We start from the raw sequence: 17,870 nt of genomic DNA, 5'->3' as shown, positions 1-17,870 counted from the left end.
TCTGTATTACACTGTAAGGTAAAAAGTCTCAAGCTGCTATATTTTTTTTATCTATTGTTATCTATTTGGGATTTTAACCACATCAACCTCACGCCCATCACTATCGCTTGTTCATGGGCTTGCCCTTCAAAAATCCTTTGTTATCATTGGTAAATGCTTTACGCTTGTCCCTTCTTGGGTGGTTTGGTTACCGCCTTGGACATCGAACCTGTTCATGTATAATTGCACTATTGCAGATACATTTTACTGCGGGCGAACTTGTTTTTCCTTTTGTGTGTCTCCTTCACACTCATGGCGCAGCGTTTTGAATCAGCTCGCTTATGTGAAACTGTGTTACTTTTTATTTTCAATTTATGTGGCAAGAAAAGTCCAGTTAGGAGTTTACAACGCTAATAGCTCTAACTCGAGCACATGCGAGACCCATTGCATTGCAAATTCTTGTTTTAAATATTGTCGTTTCAGGAAAATATGTTTAAGGAGGAATTTTATTTGGGCTGCTCTCAAATTCATAGTCATACATTTTTGGCAGGCTCGCATTCTGCATAGAAAAAATGTGATACCGAAAATAACGTCATTTTCTCCTGAAAAACACAAATATTTTCCCCAGCCGGCAGCAGGAGCCGGGGTGTGGGCGGGCTGTGTCAGTTCGGAGGCGGCGGGGCCCCCCACACCCCGATGTGGCTCGGATCCGCCTGGCCCCCCTCAGCTCTTTCGGCTACCACGTGATGGCAGCCGGTGTGTTAGTTACAACAAACCAAAGTGGTATTAACTCGGCACCCCGGGCCTGCGCGCCCCTCTCCCGGCCACGGCCCGCACCCCCGCGCTCTTCCGCACCCGCCCACGAGGCCCGCTCCCCCTGAGAGACCCTCCGCGGCCCGACAAACCGCCCTAACTAGGCCGCCCCCCTCCTCAGCTGCCACGGCAGCCCGGGGTGCTCGCCTCAAAACTCGCTTTTGGGGGGCTTCCTGGGCACCCAGGCGGGCGAGGGGCGTCTCGTTTTTTAGGGCCCCGCCCGCGGCGCGGACCCCGACCGCCGAGGCGGCCGGAGGGGGCGCTGCGGCGGGGGAAGAGCCGTTAGAAAGGGGTCGAAGAAACACAAGTGTCTGCGCGCGGCGGTTGCGACTGTTGTTGTTCTCAACGCGGTCCGCCGGCGGCCTATAAAAGGAGCGGTGAGGAGGGCGGAGCTCAGTCTGAGGGAAGCGGCCGAGCGGGAAACATCGGCTGAGGCAGGGAGGGAAGGCGCTCGTTAAAGTAGAGCGAGCTGACAGGAATTTTCGACAGATCTTTTTTTTCACCCTCACCGTTCTTGACGACGGAATGATGCACCGGGACGAGGACGACGACCTGTCGCCGTCATCCTCCGAGGACACTGACGTGTCTGACGAGGAGCAACCGAAGCAGAGCCGCAAGGCGCCGGCCGCCTCGCTGCCCAAGAAAAAGAAGAAGAAAAGCAAGAAGAGCCAGCCGGGCCGCTACAGCCAGCTGGTGATCGACACCATCCGCAGGCTGGGCGAGAGGAACGGGTCCTCGCTGGCCCGGATCTTCAACGAGTCCAAGAAGGTGCCCTGGTTCGACCAGCAGAACGGCCGCACCTACCTGCGCTACTCCATCAAGGCGCTGGTGCAGAACGACACCCTGCTGCAGGTCAAGGGCACGGGGGCCAACGGGTCCTTCAGGCTCAACCGCAGGAAGCTGGAGGGCCACGCCGAGCCCGCAGCTCCCAAGTCCCCGCCCAGCCCCCAGAAGAAGAGCCACAAGAAGAAGAAGCAGCCCTCGGGCGACGAGCCCAAGAAGAGCCACAAGAAACAGCTGCCCGACCCCGCCGCCTCCCCGCCCAAGAAGAGCCACAAGAAAAAGTCCAGCAAGAAGGAGAAGTCTGCCAAGGTTGGCATGCTCAAGATGCCCAAGTCCAAGAAGGCCTGATGGTGCCCTGACTATCTGGACTTTGCTAACGTGATGATGTAATGACTGGTATATGGTGCCCACCCCCGGGCTCGGCATGCGAAGCCCGCTTCCGCCCACCTTTTTTATTTTTAAACATTAGTTTACTGCAACGGTTGAAGTACTCTTGTTGACAAATAATCGTGCACTAAGGTGGCAAAAGCTCCTCCTCTGTGGACCAGAGGAGCTCTGCCCAGCCCTGCTCTGGTCTGGCTTTTTAAGAACAATCGCCGCCCCTCCCATTGGCTGTCATCCCATTGTGGGCGTGGCGCAGTGGCGCTCGCCCCCTCTCATAGGCCGTGCAGGGACGGGCCAGAATTGGCACCTGGACACCGCGTGTGGCCTCCGTTCCCATGGCGACCAGCCCGCGCGACTGTCCAGCGCCTGCTACGAGAGCACTGTTTGTTTGTACCTGTGATCAGTGATTGCTTGTGCTTTTTTTTTTTTCTCCAGGTGTACATTCCGAGACATCCCAGATGTCGATGTGACAAGCTTGAATTAAACATGTGAACCTACCATAGAGTTATGTGTTTAACAAAATAAAGCTTTTACCATGATTGCACCCGAGGGGTAGTTGTAGTTGCAGGTAGTTTTACTCGTAGTGTTGGAAATGGGTTCAGCGCATGGCTTTATTCGAACGGATGACCGAGAATTAACTGCCAAAATAATATTTTATCCGACTTTTCTTAAATGTCCACCAAAGCCTTGTGTTTTTGTTTTAAATGTCACGTTTGTAAGGTATTGCCAACATCTAATGCTCCATTTCAGTGACAATGACCGATTTACGTATCCATATTGCATCATCTTCATACTTGCAGTGCAACCTCTGCAGTTGCTCCTAGCAACCAGATGGCTTCCTTGAATCTTTTCGAAAATGCGGTTCATCGCATGTTATTAGGGCTGTTTAACAGTCCAATTTCTTATATCTTCATTCACATCCCTTGCGAAAATCTACTTGTGCAGAGAAGCAAAAGAGAACAGCTAAGGGGCATGTGAGTTAAAGGCACCCAGAGGTTGATATGCGTGGTTACTAATTTTCATTTTAATTAAAAGCAATTGGTTTAATTCAGACTTCGGAATTTTAACTGAAGTCGCTGTCCATGTCTTAAGTGGGATGGGTCTTGCTGGGTCTCAGACGCTTCAGTAATTAAAACTGACTTTGAGTTGAATCTCTATTGTATTTTCTGTCCTGTACTCTATAGTCAAATCACTGATCGATTTCACATAATTGATTTAAAAATCCTTAATGTAATTCATGGCCGTAATGCAGTCTGTGTTCATATATATGTTTTACTTAATCTTGCATTCCATAGGGGTATTGCTTTTTCCAGATGTTGAACATGCACATTCAGTCCTTGGAGAATTCACAGCGAGTGTCACATATGTGACTGTTGTAATTGTTTTTTTTTTTTATAGTACAGTTTGTGAAAGTGGTGTTCAGATACTGACAGTGGAAAAGAAAATGCCGTGATCAAAGGCAAGTGGATGGATTGTGTTTCGTGAAGTAGCTGAAAGAATGTACATGCTGAAAAGGAGAGTTAAAGACTAGCTGAGCAGATGAGAGGACGTGTCTCCTACAGCATAGGCTCGCTGGGAACAAAAATGGTTGGTTGTTGTGGGTGACTTGTTGGTGCTCTTTAATAAATAAAGCTGAGTCATAAAAAACAAGTATATTAAAAACGTGCTTCATACAGCGTCCGCCTGGCCATCATTTAGGTATCACTCTTTGTGCTATCTATTATTCCATTCAGGCACGACATAGGACATACACCTTAAACTATCCATATCTGTTGTCTTTGTCAATACTTCTTAACATTCTCTCATTCCTGTTCTTTCCTTCAGACTACTTTCTTCTGCAATCTTTCACTCGTTTAGACACTTGCACCTTTTCTCCCTGATACCTAATAATGCAAGTCTAGGGTTAGGAGTGAGCTGTTATCCCACCACCCTTGACAGTATGGAGAGGATACAGGACCAAAAGTTCTGTGTGACCGCGCAGGTCCATACCATGTGGTAAAAGTCCCCCATGCGCTCTGGCAGTGCAGACATAGGGTGATAGGCACACCCAGGCCTTCAAGAGACGATAAGGTGTGAGGTGTGCCTGATGTAGATATTTGAATTGTACGAGACAGAGCTGTGCCGAAATCGCCAAAGTGTGATCATAGAAGCATCCTTTCAGTCCGCATCGTCAGCTGGGCCCAGCTACTTCTCCCATTTGCCCTTCAGGGCATCCAAATGGGCAGAGGTGTGTGTGTGTGTGTGAGAGAGAGAGAGACCAGTGTTCATATGTCCAGGAAACCCCTCCTCTACCCAGGTGATCCATCAGCACTGAGCCTCAAGAGTGCTGTGCCCTGGGACATCCTCAAGGGCATCCTGATATGTAGAAAGGGCGACACACCATATTTTTTAAAGATTTATTTAACAAAACCACAATGCAGGCCTTGATGTGTCTTTGTAACCTCTGAGGAGCAGCCCAGGAAAGAAAACATGCTGCCATAAAGAGACACATTTGCACGTATATGAGAGACCATTACTTTTTATAGTCACGTAGTGATTTACATTATAAGAGTTTACAAAGTGCCCTCTTGGTCTGTAAAATGGGGTCCAGAAAATATTGAGTACATATAAGGATGTGTTGAAATCTGCACTTGTGCTGTGCGGCTATATGGGTATAAATGCTGGGTGGAGGGAGACTTTGGAAAAGAAACAAGCAAGTGGGTGCTAGCAGGGCTGCATTTGTTTGTGCCATAAACTTTAAAGCAGGGATTCCAACTTGGGTCCAGAAGGCTGGGCCACACCTGGGGCACAGTAACCATATTTTGGTGCGGGCAGCACCGCAAGGCTTCTTGCTGCTATATGTGCATCAAAATTAAGGGGCAGGAATGTGTCATGTACAGGACATTCCTTTCCTTTTGACGCAGGGCAGCGCAGCAAGACCCCTTGCAGCACTTCCCTGTGCCATAATATTGTAAATATGCCCCCAGCTTTCTAAAATAACCACGAATTTAGGAAATAAGTTCCATTCATTGTATGTAAAGTTATCTTAAGAGTATATTCTCAAGACGGGGCATAGGCCCAGCCCTCCTGGACCTATGTTAGGCACCACAAGTTTAAGTGAGGCAAAGGCCTTGCGGGTGCAGAAAGATCATGATTTTTTCCTGAACGGCAACAAACTATGGGCCAGAGTTATGAAAAGTGGTGCTACATTACAGGTAGCGCCACTTTTCTTGCACCCCCTTCCGCCACCATGTGTGCGCCATTTTTAAAATACCATGGCGCGGGATAGGGGGCAATAGTGTTAAAATTTCTGATGCTGTTGATGTACTGTTCAGGGTTAGCCCCAACATTTTGGAGCTAACCCTGAACAGTACATAGGGGCCCATTGTAAACAAAGGTGTGGCCTCTTTTAATGCCTGCTCTGAGCAGGCGTTAAAAGTGCAGAAAAAAATGATGCAAAGAAATCTTTTAGATTTCTTTGCGCTGTTTTTTTGAGACCTCAAAGGCAAGGGAAGCTCTCCAAAGAACACCTTGCCAGAAAGTGCAGCTTCGCAAACTGGTGGAAATTGTCTGAGCGTCTCGTTTATTTTTCTAACAAATTTCTGTTATACAATATTTCCTCGCTGATGCAAAGAAGACACTCCCATCAAGTGTTTAGTATTGAAAGCGTCTAAGCAATAAAAGCAGAACAAATTCTGAGTTTTACTCTAGGAGAACAAGCTACAAGGGGTGCTTTTGTGTCCTACGCCAATTGCCCTTTCAAATAACACATAGGGTGTATGGGAGATAAACAATTTTGTGGTGAAGTGCCAATACTTGGAGCTATTTGTTTTAAAATGAATTATGGGAAGGATGCTGGCAATAAGTCTTACCACTGGCAATTGCTCAGGGTAACATTCCACCCCATGTTCTTTTGCTCACCATGTCATCTCAGTTTGGACCCAACCCCCTATGCAAATCAGTCTTGACTCTGTTCCCCATGGGAACGGCCCAGCCCGAACTGCGAGGCCATGTCCTCCCTGGACCATCAACAACCCATCTCTGTCCGGCTGTCTCTTTTCTTACCTTGCTGTTTCTTTCAGGCTCTCTGCCCCCTCTTGTGGGCTGTCTACCCTCTCTGTCCATATATCTTTCCGGAGGTGTTTCTCCTCATCTTGCTGTTTCTTTTGGTCCCTCTGTTTTGTCCCAAAAGGACTTCCTTTCCCATCTCTGCCTGGCTGTCTGTTTTCTTACCCTGCTGTTTCTTTCATTTCAACTGCTTTGTACTCCAGGGGGTATCTTCCCCTAACTTCCTGCTTATTGCAATACCCTTGAGTTTCTTTCAATGCATCAGCACTCTCGGGCCTGCCCCCCCTTCCCTTCTTCTCCTTTACTAACAGACTCCTCATCCTCATGTTTCTCTCAGTCTGCTTGCCCTCTTGGAGCTGTATCCACGTTCTTCTTAGCCTTGTGTTTGTCTTAATTTTCTATCTCCACCTCAGACCATCATGTACTTACCCCCACACTGTCTTTACAGTACTACCTCTCAGTCTCGCTGGCCCTCTTTTACACCTGTCTCTCGTGACTGTTTCCCTTACTCTCCATGTCCATGCCATGGTATTTCTCTCCAACTTATAGCAGAGCTTTCTAGTGTCCCAGTCCATGTCTGAATAGCTCATCCTGGCAAGTTTTTTGGTCTTTCCTGTGACAGCGCATGAACTTTCATTTGTGAGGCTATTGTGTACAAAAAAAGGAGGTTGCAGCCTACCCGTATCTCCTGACTGGTCAGAGCAGGGCTAACATCACTTTTCCTTTTTATGAAGCATGGACCAAGCTCAGATTGATTCAACTTAATTAGTGCCCATCTGCTGCTTGCGCTGTGATTCCAGTACCATTTCTTCTCCCCTCTTGCTTTCCCATCTGTCGGTTGTAAGTGTCCCATCCCTCTGTTGTAAGAGCTGCATCCCAACTCGCATCCTCCCTCTGTTGCCCCCATCCTCCAACCAGCAATAAAAAAGTGCTATGACGAGAGCAGCACTGACCTCATCACAGCATTTATTTTTTTAGGTTTCAGCCATGTTGCACAGCAGCTTCTGAAACATGCCTGAAAGTAAAAAGAAATGTGACTTGGAGCGCTGATGTGTCATAGCACTTTAAAAAAAAACTTTTCAACATGTTGCACAGCAGCTGCTGTACAGCATGGCTGGACATTTTTTGAAAAAGTGCTGTGCTCTTTTATTTTTCTTACTTTCAACCATGTTGCACAGCAGCTGTGCAAAAAAAAAAAAATTGTATACAGCAAATACATCTCACATAGGCCAGATCAATTGGCCTTGCCAATGTTTGTTCTTTTTATTTTTCCCTTCACTGTGTTCAGTGCAGTGTTATTTAATGGAGGCCGCAATATATATTTTTTTTCTGTGGAGGCCGCACAATCGGAGCACAGTCCCCCCCTTGATGGATTTGTGCACAACTTGCCTTGAAGAACCAAAGTAGATGCACTTTTTATTTTAAGTTAAATACTGATTTGCCTAATGGGGGTCTAATATAATATGCACCCTGAATGGGGGTCCTTTAGAATGACTGACTCTCCCACACATAGGTCGGGGTGTTTTGCTCTTCTCTTCTCATTGGTCCGTTCTCACTTCTGCTGTGTCTTGGACACATCCAAGGCAGCTGGTCGCCATTAATCGCCCACTGGTATGCAGTCTTGGGGAGGTTACCTGGACATCAAAGCTGCCAGGGCGCACCCAGTGGTGCCATGGGGCGCCTGCCGATAGACCCTCAGCAACATGTGTAGGCACAACTCGGCGGCCTCTTGTCGATCCACCCCAATTCGTAGGGCACGGTTCACAGTCCCCATGAATCGTTCAACATCCCCGTTCGCCGGGGGCCATTGAGGGGTGATTTGCCAATGCACTATGGCCAGTGAGCAAAGATAGTCCTGAAATTCCTGGCCGTGGAATGGAGGACATTGTCTTTTCTTATCCCATCAGACAACCCCAAGAGGGCGAACGTCTTCTCCAGAGCAGAACGGACATGCTCAAATCCAGTGGACACCACCAGTTCCACCATGGGGAACTGGGTGCATGAGCTGTCAACCTGCCATCTGGGAAACTACCAAAGTCCAGGCTTATCCGGGACCAAGGTCGGGTACTTGGCGGTTCTGTTACCACCGGAGCGGGAGCCGGGTCTTGGGTGGTGATGGCGCATGGGTGGCATCTTCTCACTAGTTCGTTCACCAAGGCGTCCATTCTGTGGAACCATACTTTGCCGCCTAGGTGGGCTTTGGTCTTCACTGTCCCTTGATGTCCCTGATGTGCCAACTCCAACACTTGGCGTATCACCAAAAGCTGTCCGCGGAGAAGGATCCACCTGGAGCCTTAGGTGGAAAGGCACCCGCCGGTTTCTTAAAGCTGTGCGTCTTACCGCTGGGTCGACATGTAGGTGGAACTGTTTTCCTGTCTGCTTCCCTAGCCCTCGAAAGAGTTTTGGGAAGCCCAGCACTGCTTCTGCGTGGGAGTCATGGACTTGGCGAGTGAAGAACACTAGCTCCAGGTTTACAGCCGTGTGGCATCCTAGGAGGTTTCCTTTCTTGCCTTCTGCCATGTGGAGTTTGGTGCATGTTGAGTGGCACTCACTGCCGACGGTAACCTCAATCGCCCCTTGCAGATGTAGCGGGTCTATGCCCCCATAGGTGTATATCTTGGTACAGCACAGTTTGAGTTCTGGTGGGGGAGATATCTTGCTGTATTGCCCCACGTCCATGATGTTTACCGATGCCCCCGTGTCTATGAGCACGGTCACTGGCGTGTCGTTAACGGTTATGGTACACATGTGTGGCGGTCGCTGTCTCTGGTCTGATCTGTTGGAAAACAAGACGAGGAATATCTCCCCGTCTTCGTACGGGGTAGCACTTGGGTATGTGTCTCCTGCTGCTGCCCCTGTGTCTTTGGCTGGTGTTACTTGTTTCACCACTGCCCTTCTTACAGATGTGGTCCCATTTCTAGGACACCCTCTCCAGCAGACCCTAGCAAAATTGGTTTGGCTTACCACGTTTGGAGCCGCTTTTGCTCTTTGTTGGGCATCCTACCAGTATTTGTTGGTTGAGAATGCAGTTCCTTAACCCTTTCTCCTCCATTCTTGGGGGTCAAGCCAGTCGCAGTGGGTTTTGGCATCCCTGAATGGCGTTGACTTGTTGTTCTTTCACTGGGCCCTGTTTGACTTCTCCCGGCGCCAGGGTTGACCGCACTAGGGCAGCTGCCATGTCCCCCGCACGACTATTGGACAGTTTGTGTGACCTCGCAAGGATGAGTATTTCATCACGCGATATGCTGGGTTGTCGCAAGATCAGCTTGCATAGTAGCTTTGAGCGGCATCCCTGTATTATCTGTGCTCTTATCTCCTCATGTTGGTTGATGCCTGTGCAGGTGCTTGCCAGCTTGCGCAGGCACGCATAAAATATGTCCACCAATTCTGTGTCCGTTTGCTGGGCCTGCCGCAATTGAAACTTCTCATAGTCCGGGTTAAGCTGCGGGTCGAAATACCTGTTTAGAGCATCAACCGCTGTGTCAAAGTCATGGTCACTGCCAGTGTTTGGCAACGTCTCAAACAAGTTGTAGAGCTTGTCGCCCCGAAAATGCAGCATGAGGGATCTTTGCACCGCCCCATCAATCTCTCATGTGGCTCTGAAATAGTGCTTCAACTTGCCGAGCCAGTGGTGCCGTCGGGGTGCAGCTGTGACAGGATCTGCTAGCTGGCTAAATGGGGGTAGCGCAGTGACAGCCAAATGCGTCCCCGGATTGTGCGCTGGGTGGTGGTTATCGGCGTTGGGCGGTGAGCTCATGGTTCTACGCTGGGTCTGGCTTGCTGTCCCTTGTTCTCTCAGCTTCCCTTTCTTTGAAAAAGGAGTCCTCATAGTATTATTTTCCACAGGTCTTGGGAAAAAAACGGATCTCTGCACCCCTTTACAGGTGAACCACTGAAGAGCCTGCCCACTTGGAGTGTCTCTTGCCCTCTTCCAGTATTGGGGGTGTTCAGCCTCTGGCACCTTGAGTCTGGACAGCTGTCACATGGGAGAGACGGTGACGCAGGATCCGGGAGGCCTTCCTCAATGTGTGAGGGCCTGTGAGGGATTTTCCGCTGGCAGTCAGGACGTGCCCATGGCAGGGCTCTCCAGATGAGGCTGCGTGTCACTGTAGGCTGGGCAGCTCTGGGGTCCTTGTGGGAACAGCGGTTCTCTCACTCGGCTGCCGACTATACGCCGGCAGCCCAGGTCGTGCGCGCAAGGCTCGGGCCCTCGTGCTGTGACCCCACCTGTGCAAGCCATCTTCCCTGTGCCGGGGAGATGATGCACCGTCCCGGTGCCTGCGAGCCGCCGATGGGGGCTGTCGGAAGGAGCTGGCTGCACTGCGGGTGAGCTGCAGCTTGTGGATGCCCTCCCACTGGTGAGAGGTGGCACCCGCGTGCATGGGATGGGTGGATGGTGCTCCGCCTCGTCGCCAATGGAGAGGTGCGAGGTGAGTATTGCGTCCTAGGGCCAGGCCATTAGCACTCATAAACAAACTGCGACACAGCGTTGGTGCTTGTTAGTGCTAAAGAACCACGAGAGTCTGGCACCACTTTATTTTATAGCCTCCCCTCCGGACATCTCACGGTTAGGGCAACAAAGTATAGGAGAGCCTGGGTGGCTCTCTACAAGAGCCATGCACCCTGGTTGAGCTGTCAGTGGCTCGTCAACCTCTGCTGTGGAGAACCAGAATCTCTATGACAACCTCTGGGAGGGATATAACTGTCATGTTATCCAAACAACTGCACCAATGGTTTGAGCAAGAGAGCGAGATGCTATGAAGCACAGGTACGTCATTGGCATGTAGAAGAGACAGTCCAACTACGAGCAAATGCATCACTAGGCAGAGGATGGGAGAGTGCACATAGTACAAGTGTCACTGAGCATTTTATGCAATGCAAAGTAGGGAATCTATTAAAATGCAACACATGAGGGATGAATTTAGGGAGAAGGACTCAGTCCTTATAACGTGTGTTCGTGCCACACAGGACAATAACCGATCTAGACACGGAAGAATGTTGATGTTATTGTGGAAAGTGCGAGAAGGCGAGAGGGACCACAGTGCCCTGTAGAAGGCTAGCTTTGATTTTGGTCCAGGATTTTGGCAGCAAGTTGGGTGCTCTGAACAAGGACAGCTCTGGGTATCACGTGAGTGGCTGTCAGTGTGTTAGTTGTGATAAACTAAACTCCTTCTATCTCTCAGTGGACCTCGCCAGAGGACCCCAGACAACATCCACCTCCCTCTGGCAGCCTCTTCTTCCACGTACCGGTCCCAGAGCCACCAGCAGGAGGGCAGTTCGTTAAATATCTGCCCCCAAATAGGCGCCCCCCTCCCGAGAGCCCGGGGTGGTGCCAGTTAACCCCACTTTTAAGGAGCTCCTCAGGCACCCATACTCAAGGGTGGGGCCCCCATGTGCAGGGCTGCACCCGCAGCACGGACCCCACCCGCCGGGGCGGCCGGAGGGGGCGCTGTGGCGGGGGCAGAGCGGGGTGAAGGGGGTGGAAGAAACACAAGTGGCTGCGCGCGGCGTGCGCCACTGTTGTTGTTCTCAACGCGGTCCGCAGGCGGCCTATAAAAGGAGCCGAGGCGCTGGGCAGGGCTCAGTCGGAGGCAGGAGGCCGAGAGAGGAGGAAGGTGAACCCGAGGACCACTGGAACGCCACAGCGGGGCCTGAGGAGGACCCCCGGAGGCGCCACAGCGGAGCTTGAGGAGAGTAAAGGGCGCATCGGGAGGTCCACTGGAGTGGCCACAGCGGACCTGTGGAGGACCACCGGAGGCGCCACAGCGGGGCCTGAGGAGGACCCCCGGAGGCGCCACAGCGGAGCTTGAGGAGAGTAAAGGGCGCATCGGGAGGTCCACTGGAGTGGCCACAGCGGACCTGTGGAGGACCACCGGAGGCGCCACAGCGGGGCCTGAGGAGGACCCCCGGAGGCGCCACAGCGGAGCTTGAGGAGAGTAAAGGGCGCATCGGGAGGTCCACTGGAGTGGCCACAGCGGACCTGTGGAGGACCACCGGAGGCCACCTCTGAGCCTGAGGGAGGAGGAAGGTGAGTCTGAGGAGAACCACTAGAGGACAGGAAAGCGCAGCCCGGCTTGGGAGGACCACTGGAGACGCCACAGCCAGTCTGAGGCACGGTGCCACCTCCGAGACCGTGGGGCCCTTAGGCGGTACCCCAAAAATACCGAGGCGCAGGGATTCCAGACCTGTACTGCGGTAAACCAGACATCAAGACACTTCAGTCGGCAGCCTCAGACCCCCAAGGGAGCTCCAGGAAAACCACTTGTGCAGGAGGCACCGCCGCATCTCCACCCCGACCATGGCCACCGTGGCACAGGAAACCGCCCCCAAGCAAGCCCCCGCCAGCAAGAAAGCCAAAGGAGGCGCCTCCCCGGCTAAGAAGAAGAGCCAGCCGGGCCGCTACAGCCAGCTGGTGATCGACACCGTCCGCAGGCTGGGCGAGAGGAACGGGTCCTCGCTGGCCCGGGTCTTCAACGAGGCCAAGAAGGTGCCCTGGTTCGACCAGCAGAACGGCCGCACCTACCTGCGCTACTCCATCAAGGCGCTACTGCAGAACGACACCCTGCTGCAGGTCAAGGGCACGGGGGCCAACGGGTCCTTCAAGCTCAACCGCGGGAAGCTGGAGGGCAAGAAAAAGGGGGCCACCAAGGCGGCGAGCCCCTCCGCCCCCAAGAAAGCCAAGCCCTCCTCCCCCGAGAAGAGCCCCAAGAAAGCCAAGCCCCCCACCCTCCAGAAGAGCCCCAAGAAAGCCAAGCCCCCCACCCTCCAGAAGAGCCCCAAGAAAGCCAAGCCCGCTGGGATCACCCCCAAGAAAAGCCACAAGAAGGGGGCGTCCCTGGCAGCTAAGAAGGTGAAGAGGGCGGCCAAGCCCAGAGTCGGGAAGGCGTAGGAGCTGCGTTTGACTTTTGAGTCGTGACCACCACCTTCTGTTTTCTAGAGTTGGAAGACCTGGGGCGTGATTTTTTTCTAGGTCTGGATGACCCCGGATTGCATTCTACTCTCAGTGCTTGGAGATGCTTACATTTTATTGAATGCATGGCTGACCTTTCCACTAAGCATCCACTGCTCAAGAGCCACATCCAACAATAGCGACCCCGTTTTAATGACCATATAAAATACTTGGCTTTATGTCCCTGCCAGCTCACTGGCCACAGGCCGAGCTCTGCCGTCCCCTGTTGCAGTGAAAGACTCGCCATGTTTATATCAGAACTGGCTTATGAAATCCTTAACGCCTTCCCGCGCTTAACAAGTGACTTCCTCTTACCGGGGTTTTATTTTATGTAAGTTCTCGTATCTTGTACTAACGCATCGCTCTTATTTTTTTAATGAATCCGAGCTACAGAATATAATCTTTTAATATGAATACAACCCCGTTTGTTATGATATTCTTCATTTAATAAACCCTTTATTTAAAAGCACAGTGTCGCGTAGATTATGCTGCTAGTTCTCATACTGCAAATACTTTTTGGCACGGCTGTTTTGGTTGGTAGCAAATGTTAGTGGGTGCCTGGCGGGGCTTTCATCGGAGCAAGTCTCCGAGCCGGCAGTCATCGATCAAAAACGGGCTTTGAAACTGGTCCCTGTCGGGATGTCCTTTCTTTACGGAAAGAACAATGGTTTCTGAGCAACGACTATAAAAAGTAATTGGTGTCAAAGAAGTAGTTCCTTTTTACATTTCACATTTTTTACACAATCTTGCATTCTCTAGAGTGTTGCCCTTTCCAGCATGTTGTATTTCTGCAATTTTCATCCTGCAATATATTTCTTGTGAATGGTGCACACCGTGAACGTGGCCGACTCTAGCGGACTCAGTTCGAGCTGTCAGTGGGTGGTAATGATGTGCCGTTATTGACAAACCTGCTCTCCGGAGAGCTGGGTGCAGGGCACTCCCATTCAATCCTTGGCCTCTCTGCCAGGGCGTACAGTGCACTGGTCATGTGTACCAACTTCAATTGCGATTCTGTGCAGAAGCGTGTGAAGGAGGTACATAACTGTCAAAATATAGACATGACGAAAGTAAAATGGTGTTCACAGGTGAGTGCATGTGTGTGGTGGGAGATTGTGAAGTGTGGGGGAAGCAACGCAGTACATGCAGGAGAGAGTGAAAAGAAGGTACAAAAGAGGAAGAAAGGAGGCGTGAGACGTACAGAACAAGAGGTTTTGGAAAAAGGGTGCAAGTGTCTAACAATGAGAATGCAGAGGAAAGTGGTGCGAGGGGAAGAACAAGCGAGACAGACTCTGGTGACCACCATCCCTTCCACAGATTTTAGTAATGTTTAATTCAGTCTAATGCTTAGGATTAAAATGTTTTCGATTCCAAATATTTACAATACATTCGTTGTTTTTAATTATTTATCCGATACTGCTAATAAGTATTGGCAAAGCAAATGGGCCGCCTTGTATTAAGTGTGTGTCCATTAATGTGTGGTATGTCTGGATGCTATAACAGAAAGCTCACACGAAGGCTCCTAAACACTGCTCGGGTGGCACGTTATGGGAAGCACAGTATTTTAGTTTATATGGTTTATCCCACATCCTTATTTACATAGACCACGCTGCTTGGAAACGTTTCCTGTTGCCATCTTAGGCCATGCCCCTCTTGGGGCTCCTGCCCCCAATTTTTTCATCCTAGTTAAAGCCCTGGTTCCCGGATAAGAGTTTTGTAGGGCGTCTTGTCTCTAAATGGCCTATAATGTGGGCAAGATACTTGGGGCCAGATTTACAAGAAAGTGGTACACATCAGCTTGTGCCCCCAATCGGCACCTCACAACACCATTACAATACAGTTCAGGCACATCATTTTAATGACTGCTCTGAACAGGCGTTAAAAATGATGCTAAAATGGTGCAGTGCAAAAGGTGTAAATTTTACTGCATCATTTTTATGGGCCTCCCACCGCCAGAACACCCCTCTTGCATACATTATGCCTGGCACAGGCATAATGTGTCGCAAGGGGTCACAAAGTGGTGCAATGCAAGCATTGCGCCACTTTGTAAATATGGCAAAGGAGAATGACATCCTTAACGCCACATAACGGTAAAAAAATGACGCTAGTGTGGTGCAAACAGGTGCTATGGCCGTGCAAATCTTGCCTTTGGTGAGTTGAGTTCTTATTCTCTACAGTTGTTCAAAACTCCTGGTCAAGTTAGAATGTTGTACGTAATTTGTGTGCTGTTAATTGCAGTACCAAAAATGGTTGCCCTTTGGCTTTTGTTCCCCACACCTGCTCATGTTCCCCTCCTTCACCCTTGTGCTTTTGTTGCTTACGCCTTTCTGTTGCTTGCTCCTTCCACCCTATTATTACATTCTGTGTTGCTGCTTGTCCTTACTCTCAGGTCCCGCTCCGTGTTGTTGCTTACCCCCACCATGTTGTTGCTCCTGTTCGAATCTGTATTGTTGCTTGCTCTGACCCTCCTGTCCTTCTTCGTGTTTTTGTTTGCTCTCACCCAGTGTTCCCGTGTGGTTGACTGCTCCCACCCTCCCGTACTGCTCAGTGTTTGTTTGCCCCCACCCTCCCATCCCGCTTTGTGTTGTTGCTTCCCCCCCACCCTCCTGTCTCACTCTGTGTTGTTGCTTGCACCCCTGTACTCCTGCTCCGTGTTTTTGTTTGCAGCCATCCTCCTGTTCTGGTCTGTGATGTTTGCCCCCACAGTCACTCCTGTCCAGCTCACTGTTGTTGTTTGCCCCGGCTCTCTGGCCCTGCTCCATGTTTCTGCTGGGCCACACCCTCCTCTCCCGTTCATTGTAGATGCCTGTCCCGACCCCCATCCTGTCCTACTCCACTCTGTTGCTGTGTGTTTCTTGCCTCACCTAACCTCCCGTCCCCCTCAGTGTTTTTGTTTGCCCCTTCGCTCAAGTCGTGCTAGATGTTGTTCACCGCCTCCCACCCACTCCGTGTTGTTTGCTCCCACCCTGCTCAGCATTCTTGCTTGCCCTACCTTTGCTGCACTTTTGCTTGCCCCCACCAGCTCCCATCCGACTCCGTGTTGTTTGCCTGCAGCTACGGTCTCACCCTGCTCTTTGTTGTTCTCCTCCAACCATGTGACAAGGTTGTTGGGTACTGATAGGGGAGTATTTTTTCCAGCACACAACAACATTTAAACGTCAGTAAATGAACTGTACAAATATACCAGAATATATCAGAATTAGGAAAGTATACATGAAACACATTTTTTGTAGTTTTAAAGTTTAGTGGAAACAAGTATTTTAATACAGTAAAAACAAATCTACACTAAGTGATGCTGATTTTCACACATAATTGTTTGTGCGCTGTATAGTTTTAACAGTGATACTATGGGCCTCATTACAGCCCTGGTGGCCGGCGGTACACTGGCGGTAACACTGCCAACAGGCTGGCGGTGTACCAGCAGTGAATTATGATCGTAGCGCATTAGCCACGGCCACACCGCCAGCCCTTCCAACTGACCGCCAGGTGGTCATAATCCCTAGGGGCACTGCTTCCCTGGGGATTATGAGCCCCAAGCGGCAGCCTGTCCATGGCGGTACACACTGCCATGGAAAGGCTGGCGGTAAGGGGGACTCGGGGTGCCCCAAGGGGCCCCTGCACTGGAGCAGTTCAGGGGCCTCCAGGCACAGCCCCATCAAGCATTTCACCACCTGAATTTCTGGCAGTGAAATGTGCGACGGGTGCTGCTGCACCCACTGCACATCAGCATCGCCGCTGGCTATATTATGAGCCGGCTGCAATGTTGATGTGACTTTTCCGCTGGGCCAGCAGACGGAAACGCTCTTTCTGTCCGCTGGCCCAGCTGAAAAGTCATAATAGGGGGCTAGCCATACCACCAGCGGCTTCGGCGGTCTTTATTAAAGACCGCCAAAGTCGTAATGAGGCCCTATGTCTTTCCAAATGTAATGGTATTTTCAATTGAAAATTTGTTTTGTCTAATGGCAGTTCGCTACCGCACCATGCATACTCCACTCTACGCTGCTGCATGACACTTCACTTTACTTTATGCAACTCCACTCTATCCCTTTCCACTGTTGTCCAGTCTGACTCTATAACCCCTCTACTCCACTCTACACAACCCCACTTTGCCACTCCACTCTACTTTATCCCTTTCCACTGTACTTCACTCTTTGACACTATACTGCACTCTGTGCCGCTCCACGGCACTCCACTCTATGCCACTCCAGTCTTTGCCATGCCACTCTATGCCTCTCCAAGACACTCCCCTCTATGACATTCCACTCTGTGACACTACTCCACTCTATGCCTCTTCACTCTACGCCACTCCACTCTGAAACTATGCCATGCTACACATTACGCCACTCTATGCCACTTTATGCTATTCCATGCCACTTTACACACCTCTATGCCACTCCACTCTATGCAAGGGGGGGTTGGGGAGCTACACTGTTGTACTGTCTGCTTGGGAAGGGATTAGACTTCATTAAGATCACTTCAAGGAACCGCATAAAGAGTGTGGACAGAAAAGAGGGAAACGTGGACAGAGGGTGTATGGCGTTCACAGGTTGGTTGCTTGTTCAAATACAATTAAAGAACATACCTACTGTAAATCAAAACTAGACTACATCCTGACTCTGTTATTTTCCAAACTGAATGGGTTGCCTATTGCCTAATAGGTAGACCAGAATCTTGTCTCAAGATCTTCACCTGTGTTGTGCACAGCTGGCATCATGCTTAAGGGCTCATGCAGTATGCAGCCAATCCTGCTCCTCTGCATGGGTATACACCTGTTTCAGCTATCCCTTTCATGCTCAGCTTTTCCATAGCATGTGTCTCTTCAGCCCTGCCTACCTGGAGCAGGGGGAAGATTCCGTCAACCCACAGGAGATTTCTTCATGGCTTCCAGTGCAGGATGAAGGCAAGCAGCCCCCAAAGC

General features: G+C 50.6%; 2 protein-coding genes across 2 annotated transcripts; both read left to right on the top strand.

The window, feature by feature from the left end:
• Positions 1-1,190: 1,190 nt before the first annotated feature.
• Positions 1,191-3,110, top strand: LOC138258912 (histone H1.10-like). Its single transcript, XM_069206235.1, has one exon. It carries the CDS (start codon positions 1,318-1,320, stop codon positions 1,921-1,923), a length of 606 nt encoding a protein of 201 aa, XP_069062336.1. The 5' UTR covers positions 1,191-1,317; the 3' UTR covers positions 1,924-3,110.
• An 8,407-nt stretch (positions 3,111-11,517) lies between these two features.
• On the top strand, positions 11,518-13,421 carry LOC138258911 (histone H1.10-like). The gene has a single exon (XM_069206234.1). The coding sequence runs from the start codon at positions 12,305-12,307 to the stop codon at positions 12,893-12,895; it is 591 nt and encodes a 196-aa protein (XP_069062335.1). The 5' UTR covers positions 11,518-12,304; the 3' UTR covers positions 12,896-13,421.
• Positions 13,422-17,870: the final 4,449 nt, after the last annotated feature.

Source organism: Pleurodeles waltl, chromosome 9 (assembly GCF_031143425.1).
Source record: "Pleurodeles waltl isolate 20211129_DDA chromosome 9, aPleWal1.hap1.20221129, whole genome shotgun sequence".
NCBI lineage: Eukaryota > Metazoa > Chordata > Amphibia > Caudata > Salamandridae > Pleurodeles > Pleurodeles waltl.
The sequence above is the reverse complement of the archived record's forward strand: the minus strand, read 5'-3'. Positions and strand labels throughout refer to the sequence as shown.

What these genes read in the sequence shown, in the direction of transcription:
- LOC138258912 (XM_069206235.1), top strand. Translation starts at nt 1,318, where the DNA reads ATGATGCACCGGGACGAGGACGACGACCTGTCGCCGTCATCCTCCGAG.
- LOC138258911 (XM_069206234.1), top strand. Translation starts at nt 12,305, where the DNA reads ATGGCCACCGTGGCACAGGAAACCGCCCCCAAGCAAGCCCCCGCCAGC.